General features: G+C 41.5%; 2 protein-coding genes across 4 annotated transcripts; both read right to left on the reverse strand.

Moving 5' to 3' along the window:
* Positions 1-10: 10 nt before the first annotated feature.
* Positions 11-8,411, reverse strand: LOC117792901 (zinc finger MYM-type protein 3). Of its 2 annotated transcripts, XM_034633212.1 has the most exons (12): positions 8,120-8,411; positions 6,720-7,758; positions 6,381-6,650; positions 6,228-6,281; positions 3,781-5,603; positions 2,220-3,274; positions 1,767-2,158; positions 1,577-1,702; positions 1,396-1,517; positions 1,208-1,337; positions 1,043-1,142; positions 11-975 (listed from the first exon to the last, which is right to left on the reverse strand). In XM_034633212.1, exons 2-12 carry the CDS (start codon positions 7,693-7,695, stop codon positions 801-803), a joined length of 5,223 nt encoding a protein of 1,740 aa, XP_034489103.1. In that variant the 5' UTR covers positions 7,696-7,758; positions 8,120-8,411; the 3' UTR covers positions 11-800. The 2 variants fall into 2 exon arrangements, with proteins under 2 accessions (XP_034489103.1, XP_034489104.1); XM_034633213.1 differs by lacking the exon at positions 6,228-6,281 and having other exon boundaries at positions 801-975.
* A 904-nt stretch (positions 8,412-9,315) lies between these two features.
* Positions 9,316-10,512, reverse strand: LOC117792558. Of its 2 annotated transcripts, XM_034632750.1 has the most exons (3): positions 10,048-10,512; positions 9,680-9,993; positions 9,316-9,612 (listed from the first exon to the last, which is right to left on the reverse strand). In XM_034632750.1, exons 1-3 carry the CDS (start codon positions 10,463-10,465, stop codon positions 9,349-9,351), a joined length of 996 nt encoding a protein of 331 aa, XP_034488641.1. In that variant the 5' UTR covers positions 10,466-10,512; the 3' UTR covers positions 9,316-9,348. The 2 variants fall into 2 exon arrangements, with proteins under 2 accessions (XP_034488641.1, XP_034488640.1); XM_034632749.1 differs by having other exon boundaries at positions 9,680-10,505.
* Between the last annotated feature and the right edge of the window lie 8 nt (positions 10,513-10,520).

Raw genomic sequence — 10,520 nt, forward strand, 5'->3', positions numbered from 1 at the left:
AAACGATTTATAGGTTGTTGTAAAATACATGTGTATTGTATCGTATATTTAAAATTAGTTTTTAATTAAGGAGTACAGCATTTTACATTTAAAACACTTAGTAGAACAGCGCGACAATGGCTAATTGTTAATGCTTATGCTCTATGTACACTGCATCTGCATAGTATTTTCATTAATGGTTATAGATTATATATTCAATGTACATTCACGCGCGCCCAAAAACGACCCGCATCCTTCCATTTCCTTCTCTCGGGGCTGCTCCATTTAAAGAGCATAAAAATTCTTTCCAGCTTACGCTAAACATTCTAAGTAAATGACTAAAGTGAATCGTCATCGATGTGGATTTCTAATATAACTAAAACTAATCAAGTGTATGAAGAAATCAAATTCCGATTTATAGATGACCTCAATATATGAAGTAAAGTTTACTGTTACGATCAATGAATGTGGGTACTAATTTAAATTTTATATCATATTCTATACAAAGCCTAATATTGTGATAATTTTCAAACAATTCATTATTAATATTATTATTTTTTTTGTTACGTATGCATAGATGCAAATAATGCTTATAAAAAGAGAACTATTGTTTTATCAATTAGGGGTCGTTTATAGGCGCTTCTCTTAGTATAGCTGGTTTTGTTTTGTTTTTTTTCGTTTCGTTTCTGTTTTTGTTTTGGTTTTTATGCCCGCAAACAATTTTGTGCTAAGCACCAAAAGTTGTAAATATATATGTGTCATCAGATAATGATCCTTGCACATACAAATTGTATGCGTGTATCTGCCTGTCTAACTAAATATTAAGTTGTCAATAGCGCTATGTTGATTTCCTTAACCATCTTAACCCGATGTAGCATGCGTTGCAGGGCATCCTGGCCTAGTGCCTGCGTTGAGTACCAAACGGGCGAATCGGGCACACAGGATCTTTCCGGTTGCAAATAGAAAACATCGTTGCGCGTTTTAACACTCTCCGGGCTGTAAATGAAAGTTAACAATAGGTTAAACACATTTATTGAAATATTTAAATGTGCTAAAGACTGACCATTTTGAAAGATAGAACTCGTAGAGTCGTACAGGACAGCGCAAAGGATTCTCCTCGTTCTCCTGTTGCTCGTACACTTTCTTCTTGCGCGGATTGGCATCTGTTTTATAGAATAAGCAAGGTTAGTTGACATATATAATTATATAGTGATATATGTATGCTTACCCAGACCCGCCTGCGGTGGATAAAAACGTAGCAACACATTGCGTGTGCCGGGCACTTTTGAATTCTGCGATGAGCGTTTCCAATGCTTCATAATGTGCGAGAACGATAATTGCATATGCTCCTCAACAGTCTGCAAATGGTTAAGGCATTAGAAATATAATGGTTATACATAGTTGATTTTTACTTACGGTTAGATTAAAATGCTTGGTATTGAAGAACATGAGCGTGCTCAGCAGCACATGAGGCGAATGTGCACCAAGTTGCTTGCACTCCCATAAATGCTCCTCCTCCACGCGTGTCACAATGTATTCTATTTAAATAGACAAATTTTAGACGACCTTCTAAAACAGTTATTCGTTAAAAACCTACGTGAATCATTGTAGAGCACGGAAAACTTTCGCGCTACTTCATCGAGACACTCCGTAAAGCGTTCGTAGTATGGATCATAGAAGATATTATCGATGCGTCCATTTACATAAAGATATTGCTGAATGCCTGTGAGTTTACATCAAATTGATATTAATAATGCAATCAACTTTAAGGCATGGCCAGCACTTACCCAGCACAAGATAGTAGATTGTATCTGGAGCATATTCTGTGCCGTTGGGTTTGCGCACCTCCTTGACAAACAGACAGAGCGAATAATTGAGCTCATCTGCGGTCATTTGCAGCAATTCCGTTTTGAAGGGACGCCGGCGCATTGAACTCTTCTCGATGTCCGCATTTTTGGTCATCACCCATTGCTTCCATGCATTCACACCGAATGTGTACTTGAGGAACAATTGTGCATCCGGTTTCTCTTGAGGCTGTTGAGCTTGCTGCGATTGTTGCTGCAGTGCCGAGTGATCCATTTCGCTGCCACGTTGCCTTTTCACCGGCGATCGACTATTCCTGGAAGGTGAATCCAATACGGTGATGTTGGTACCACCTCGTTTACGACCCCGCGGAGCGCTAAAGAGAAGATTTCAATATAATTAAATTGGTTTCAGGTCAGGGAATAATGGACACTTACCGTTGCGTTGCGTCTAGCATGTGATGCTGCTGATCCAGATGATGCACGCTCATTTGACCCATGTCATGACCCATGGGCGATTGATTTGTTATCGTATTGGCCGTCATTGTCGACTCCAGATCCACCGTGGTGGTCTGATGATGATTATCATAGTCGCCAGTTGCCATTTTGAGAGCAATTTGAAGCATATCATCGCCGTAGGGATTATGGCTGGCACCGCTGACGTCAACCACTTGTTGCTGTTGTTGTTGTTGCTGCTGTTGCTGTTGCTCCAGACTGTTCTGGTATTGCAGATTGACAAGTCCTGGATCCGGCTTGATTTCATTGTCGGAATCGGAGTCCGATTCGTGCTTCTCTTCGGCAACCATTTCGGCCATCATTAGCAGTTCAGCTTCCAGTGGATCTTCGGGCATTTTATCCTGAATCTTCTTAATCTCCTTCAGTATGCCCTGTGAGGTGTTGCGTGTCGTGGGTATGAAAATCGGCACCGGTATGGGCAGAGGAATGGGCACTGGCACCGGGAATGGCGCCGAATACATGTACATGGGCTGTGGTACAAAGATGGGCACAGGTACTGGTATCAACACCTTGTTCGAATAGTCCTTCTCGGTCTGCGTGGCGCAATCGCGCACGGACGGCGTGCACTGTTGACCCGTGGTAACGGTCATGGGTTTGCAGCTGATATTCACATTGCGCACGGCCTTTGGATACGGCGGCACAGTGATGATCTTTGTTTCCGTTACCGGTGCCGGAAAATCGCTACCCGGTGTGCCGATGAGCCGTCTTGGCGGTGATGGCGATCGCGCAATGCTATAATCCACGTGCTTCCGAGGTCGTCCCCGTCCACGTACGTCTCCACCGGACGCAGCTGGCGATGGAATACTCATGACCAGTGGCGGTGGCGAGTCCGGCTTGCGGCCACGTTTACGCCGTACAGTTACATTGCCAATACGTGCCTCTGTTTCGCCACTGGCCAGAGATTGCACTGTCGAAATAACTGGTAAACCGCTGCCACCCAATTTCTTGTTAGCGGCAGTATTATTTTTTACACCGGACTGCAAACAGATTAAAGAACATTATAAGCATTGATATATTGGCTAAATTCCTATAGCTATCACTCACTTTACGCACTTGACCCATTCTAAATGCTTTAAACTATTAAAATATCTAACAAAATTTTGTTTTGTTTTGTGTTGTGGCCACTGTACAAAATTAGCTTACAAAAATCTGCGCCAAAAAGCGCCAATGCGGCGGCGTTGCCAGATCATTTAAAAACTGTATTTGCACACACATCATTTTTCATAAACAAAATGAAAGAATATTTAGTTTCTATTTAACTTAATTATGACAAAACTAAATTATTTTTCTACAAGTCATTAGTGACAATTTGCTGGTTTTGAAAATTGTCGATAATTAATTAATATGTGATAACTGCAAGTGTTCTTGCACTGACTGTGTGCCACTGTTATCCCTCTGTAGTATTTATATCGATAGTATTTCTTTTTTGTCTGTGCCTTCTCTAACGACATAGATGCAAAACAAAAACAAACAAAAAACTTACCGGCTGTTGCGTTAATTTGACTTTAACTCGCTTGGGCAATCCAGTGGGAAATGGAGCTGCATTTTTGTTGCTGCCACGAGCCTGCGATGAGGACTGCTGCTGCGCCTTGCTGGCTGATGTTGATGGCAGATCGCTGTCTAGGGTGAGCGGAGTGCGGGCAAATTGATTTTGGAACTGCATTACACATTGATATGTACAAAAGTTGCGCATCGATGCATCCGACATGGTGAGATGATACTGAGGCGTGCTTGCATTGCTGCAATTGTCGCACTTGGTGACGGCACGTGCCGAAATGTTGCAGCTAACACCGTGCATGGTTAGGCAGTTGATGGAGCAGGTGAGTGTCTCCAGATCGCCCTGTTGCCTGTAGATCATATCGAAATTGTACTTCTTCACCTTGCACCACTGGCACGACACAATGTGGCGATTAACAATGATGTACACATTGATGCAGATTCTGGAGCAAAACACTTTGGGCGTTGTCTGATCGTTGTTGTAAATGGTATACGGTTCGGCAGTCTTGCGTTCAAAGTATTTGCAGCACATGGCGCAGGGATCGGCATTGACGTTGCTCACAAATTTGAATGCCGAGAAGCACGGATTCGAGCAGAAATAATGCTCCTTGTCCTCCAGCAGCATTTCCACACGCACCGGCTTCTCATTATTGCATACGCCACACATGTCCGTGCGCAGTTTCTTTTTGGGATTGCACATATTGTCGTAACGCCGGAGACAGGCCTGCGAACAGAAGTCCTTGAACTGATCCTTGTCGCCGACAGGTGCCAGAAAGCCTTCCTGTCCGCTGCTTATGTCCTTCTGACAGCAGGAGCACGTCTTCAAGCCCTTCTTGTAGGTGTTGAGACAGGCGGCACAGCAAAACTGACGCACCTCGAACCCAAAACGGACGCAGTACTTGCCCAGCGCCATGGAGCTGACCTCCTGCTTGCAGGTCTCACAGTTGCCGCCAAACGAACGCTGATATCGGCCCAAGCATATCTCATTGCAAAAGTCCATAGTCTCCCACATCAGCTGCTTCTCGTTCACATCGATCTCCGTCTGACAGTCGGCACAGCGACGTCTGAAGCTCTCCAAGCGATCCAGACGAGCTGCATCCGCTTCGGCATTGGTGCGTGCCACAACATTGGCCTCCGGCTTCTTGTTGGGCGATCGAATCGTAGTTGCACCAATGTTCCGTACACGTATCGAATGACGCTTTAGCTTAAACTTGTCCGGCTCTTCGGCATTCAAGAGATTGTAGCAATCATCGTTGCATATGTAGTATGTATCCTGCTCCTGCCTGAGAAAGTATTTGCACTTCTTCTGCTCCTTGCACTGCAGGCAGTTATTCATCTTGGCAGTCGTATTGTCGCTTGCTTCTCGGGCACCTCCTTCTTCTTCTGCGTCTTCAGCTGCCTCCGTTGCGGTTGCTCCCGGCTCTTCATCATCGGCAGCTGCAGCTACAGCTGCCACCTCTTGGCTGACCTCCTCCACAAGGAACTTTTTGCGCCGCAAAAAGTATTTTCCTGGATGCTCGGCCAATAATGCATCACAACACGCCTGATCGCACAGATACTCATAGGTGCCCACGGCAGCTGGCTCCTCATCCCTGGCCTCCACATCGGGATTTTTGAAGCGAAAGCCGCAACTCTTCTCATTATCGCACTGTCGGCATTTATGTGTGCTTGCCACAATCCAGCCGATGATTATCTTTGCTGCGGAACCTGCTTCACCAGCTGCTGCACCAGAGGATTCCTCTTGCGTGGGCTCATCGGCATCAGGTGCATCTGCTTCCGGCGTATCCTCATCGTTTGGTCCTGTATTTGCTGAGACAAAACCATAAATTTAATTAATCAAAGTATAATATTGTTTTTTTTTCTCTAATTATTATTTAATCAAATTTTCAGATTTACAATTTTTAAGTATTTGAAATATTTAAACTAGTCTTTTTTAAAATAATACTATCAATAAGGTAACATTTGTGCAATGTATCGACTTTCAGTTATTATTTAAAGAAAAAAACACATTAATTTTATTATCTTGTTAATTTAATATTTACTTAATTTGCCGTCATCAAACCATATTTTTTTATTTAATTTTTTTTTTAATTTAATTTTTAAATTTTCTTAACATCAATTAAATAAGTTATATAAAAATTTTTTTGTCGAAATTCAGGGGAATTAAAATAAATAAATAGTGAAGTGAGAAAGCACAGGAGCATCAATTTGCGTATCGATGGAAATCAATATTTAAAAAAAAACAAAAAAGAATATGCATTTTTTGTTGAGAAATTACAGAAGTTGTAAATAGGTTCGGAACAACAGAACAAAGTTTTACGATTTCGTTTCGATCTATTGACTTTTCATTGACAATTCTTAAATGCGATGTTAAAATCGATGTTATAATTAAATTTACATGACGGTTATTAGTTACATATATACCCAGCTCACCTTTAGCACTCTCTGAACCCGCGGCTCCAACTTGCTTATCAGCTTGAGCATCAGCTGCTCAAATAAAAAGTGGATTACACCAGACGGAGAGCAGAGTAATAGGAGAAACTTAGCTTAGCTATGAAATAGTATAGAAGGTACAAGTGTGCTTACCATTTGGTGTTCCTGGCAAGTCCTCCGTTGAAGCATTTGCGTCAGCTGCCGCATCATCCTTGTCGTTGTTGGCTTCTAATGCATCGTCCACATCGGCGACAGGAGATTTCGATGCGGATTGCGTTTGTTCAGCGGCTTCTTCCTCCTCGGCAGCCTTTTCGGCATTCTCGCGAGCCAATTCCTTTTCGGCTTCGGTTACCTCCGTTTCGGGATCGTCAGGTATGAGACAAACGTCCGACTCCTCCGGCTCCAGAACATTCTCAACCGTATCTATAGGATTAAAGATTAAATATTAGCATATGCCAATTATTTTATTATTTGTGCTTGAATTGCACTCACCATCTCCATGCTCGGCTTCTGCCGTTTCCTCCAACTGCTCCACTTCGCCAGAATCATCCAACTGATCAGCATCCGCATCTGCATCTGCATTACCTTGCTCATCGTCCTCAGCGACATCTTCACCAGCTGCAGGTGCATCTTCGTCCTGATCTTCTGTACGGTCAACTTCATCCCTGCCCTCGGATGGTGTATCCATATCTATAGCATTACCTGCATCCCTTGTTTTTCTGCCCTCTCCATCATCTTCTTCCTCTTCACCAGCACCTTGCCGAGAATCATTGCCCTCTGAGCGCATTTCCACATCGTCGACATCGCCAGCTGGCTCCTCTTCTGTATTCTTGGCTGCTGCAGCTTCACTTTCCACCTCGCCGTCGTCTACTTCCATTGCTTCCGTGGAAGCGGGTGCACCATCGACGGCATCATTATCGCCGGCTTCTTCATCGCCATCGCCATCACCTTCAACGTTTTCAAATGCATCGCGCTGCTGCAGTGCATCAGCATCGGCGCTGGTATCGATGTTGCAATGCTCCTGCTCTTCTTCTTCAGGAGCCTCTGGCTCCTCATCCACTTCCGGTACATCATCAGAGTTTGCATTTGCTGAAGTATTTGCTTCTTCAACATCCTGGCTTTCTTTTTCTTTGGACATGGAATCCTGTTCATCATTTGCATCATCAGGTTTGCCCTGTGATTGCGTTTCATCCATATCCAAGGAGCCCTCTGATATTTGATCAAAATCATCGTCCCCATCGCCGGTTGCTGTTGTTGTTGTAGTTGACTTTTTGACAATGTTGGCATCAGTTCCGGGATTCTCAACAGCTGCATCCTCTTCAGCTGGTGGCGAAGCCGGCGTATCTTGCACAGCTGCTGACTTTTCAACTTTGTCTCGTGAGTTGTCCTCATCCAACTTAGACGTTTCAGATTCAGGCCTGACACTTGAATCGGCTCCAAAGGAATCTGAACTAGATATTTCCTCCATTTTGAGCGACTTGATCAATGAATCCTGTGCTTATGTTTAGACTGCCAGCAACCGAAACATTAACTGCAACCGAATAGAACAATATACGAATTTATCATTACTCGCATAGCTAGTTTAATCAACTTCATTGTAAGTATATATTTAATTTAGCCCCATTGTCGTTTCGCGCGCATTTCATCCCCAATGTTTATCGATAACCCATTGACGACGATAAGTATCGAACGACCTGCGAGGGCCTCACACCACACCGCCTAAAATGTGTACAAAACGTCACAAGCACATACATACACAACACACACACGCACACGTATAGTGATGTGGTGTACAGTGCACAAGAAAACAAAACATGCGCCAAAAAAATAATGTCTCTCATCTACTGCACCCAGCGGCCTTATATTTAAAACATTTCAACAAATGCAATTACTTTATGTCTGCTGCACAGTGGGAAGCGTTGCTGCGTTTTGGCGATTGCGCCGTTTACTAAATCTGTATAAGAGATCCGACGTCGGCAACGAAAATCTTAAGTAGCGAACCATTAACTGCCTTTCATTGCTGTTAAAAACGAACAACTTTTTTTCCAGGTTATTTTTTGCACGCAAATTAGTTTTTTAAAAGTGTTTACACTATTTGCAATATGCAATTTATATTTTTCATGCACTGTAACACTGTAACACCCGGAAAAATGCTGTACAAAAACCACAAGTTGAGGTCCACACAGGGATGGCTAAATGTATCGATATTTTAATTCGATAACAAAATTGCATGTGCCATATGAATCGAATACATGTTTGGGTACTTCAGATGTAAATTATGGTTTATGTTTGAGGAAATACTTGTCTCAGAATATTTAAAACGATTTTTTTTTTCAAGATTGGGTATCGTTGCCTCACAAGCGCCTGTATTTATATGTACGTATTCTTCACATTCCAAAATAACTTGTCAGACTTATGACTAATCGATAACATTTTATAATATTTGGTACATTTTGCAATTGCATTTCAAAAATTACTGACAAGTGTTTGTTACTACATTTATACAAAGCATTCATGAATTGTAAAGTTTGTATACCTTAAAAACGATATAAGTTGTATAATTAGGAGGTAGCTTGTTTCTGCTAATGGAAGAGTTCATGAAATTTCCGTGTAAACGCAGTAGTCGTATGCACTGTTGACAATTTAGCTATTTTATAGCTAATTCTGGCTATTTTCATAGTTCGTTTGCTGGAAAAATTTTTTTTTTGGTTCACTGGTGTGGAAGCACTGTTTATGCCCAAAAGGTTGCCACAGCAAAATTTTCTGATCTGGCAAGTTGTACCACTTTAGGTAAAGTGTCAAAAATAATAACATGGAGAAAATACCTATTATTTAATTTATCTTAATTTGAAGCTATCTTAATTTTAGTTATTGCAGATTTTTCGTTAGAATTTTGTCGATATTAATTTTTTTTAGAATTTTATTTTGGAATTTCTCTCCTCGAGGGTTAAGGAACTTCAAATCTTCATTAAAATGTCTACCTTTATTTTTTATAATTTTATATTTTTTATTTACATCAAATTTTTAAAGTTCAGTTGAATTTGGTAAAGTTCTATTTATAGAATCGTCAAGAAGTATGAGCTGCCAGTTTATTGGACTGCTTACCTTTTATTTGTATCAATTAAGATACAATATTAATTATTCCTTCTGCATCAAGGAGCACGTCTGGGAAATACTTGACAATCTTTGTAAAATGGGGAAATTGTTTGGTATTTTTAAAGTTTAAATCATTTTCCCGCTGATATTCTTGCAGTAAATGAATTAATTCGTTTGTTGTCACGGCCTCGGTTACCATCCAATGCTGGATCAGATAGTTGAAAGCGTAAATTTGCAGTTTCATAATGTTCGATTGCATTTTTAGCTCCTGCGCCTTATTTAAGATTTTCTATAAAGTTTTGAACAATTATTTATTAGTTGGAAATGGAATTGGAACATATTTATTATACACTTACTTCCAAGCAAGCATTTTCCAGTTCCGGCAAATTGTGTTGGAAAGCCAAATTGAATGCTGGAAATATATCCTCTAGTGGCCAGTCAATGTCCTTCAGTCGCTTTGAGAATGTGTGTAAAAACTCGGGCATGTTGTAGGCAGTAGACAGAATATATATATCCCCAATAATTCGCAGATCAACTAGCGAGGATGTTACTTCGAAGGTGTAAATGTATTCCAGGAAGATTTCCACGCTTTCCGGTGATACGCCGTTTATTTGAAGTATACCATTCCATTGCTTATTTTGGAAAACGTCCTGCTCCAGTTTTTCTGATGCTGTGGCCAAAAATATACGATGACATCGAAATTTCTTATAGCAAACATTGGCACCTTGCTGCTCCCCGTTCTGCGGCACATGAACCTCACAATCGGCATCGATGCCACTGCGAAAATATTCCAGGCGACATTGCTTGGTTGAATGCTGCTGCTCTGTAGTTTCCAACACCGCATCAGCAACAACAACATTTTCAGCTCTTTCTGTCTTCATACTCACTCTCTTTGGAGTTGAAGTTTGTGCTACGTTATCACTGTCATCATGGGAGTTGGGAATTTTTGTCTCTTCTCTCTTTGGAGATGCTGCTCCTGGAGATTCGACTTCTTCATTGCCTGGAGTTGAGGAACGTCCGCTGCCTTTATTGGAATCTGAATTTGGCGGGCTTTTTGAGAGATTATTGCCATCCACAGCTGAAGTTAGTACGGCTTCATTATCATTTTTTGGAGAGGATGATGAACGCTTGGAATTCGACATTATAACTTAGAATTTTTAAACTTTTATCTGAATTTAAATGATGTATCTGTCACTT

Source organism: Drosophila innubila (assembly GCF_004354385.1).
Source record: "Drosophila innubila isolate TH190305 chromosome 3R unlocalized genomic scaffold, UK_Dinn_1.0 2_E_3R, whole genome shotgun sequence".
Taxonomy (NCBI): Eukaryota; Metazoa; Arthropoda; class Insecta; order Diptera; family Drosophilidae; genus Drosophila; species Drosophila innubila.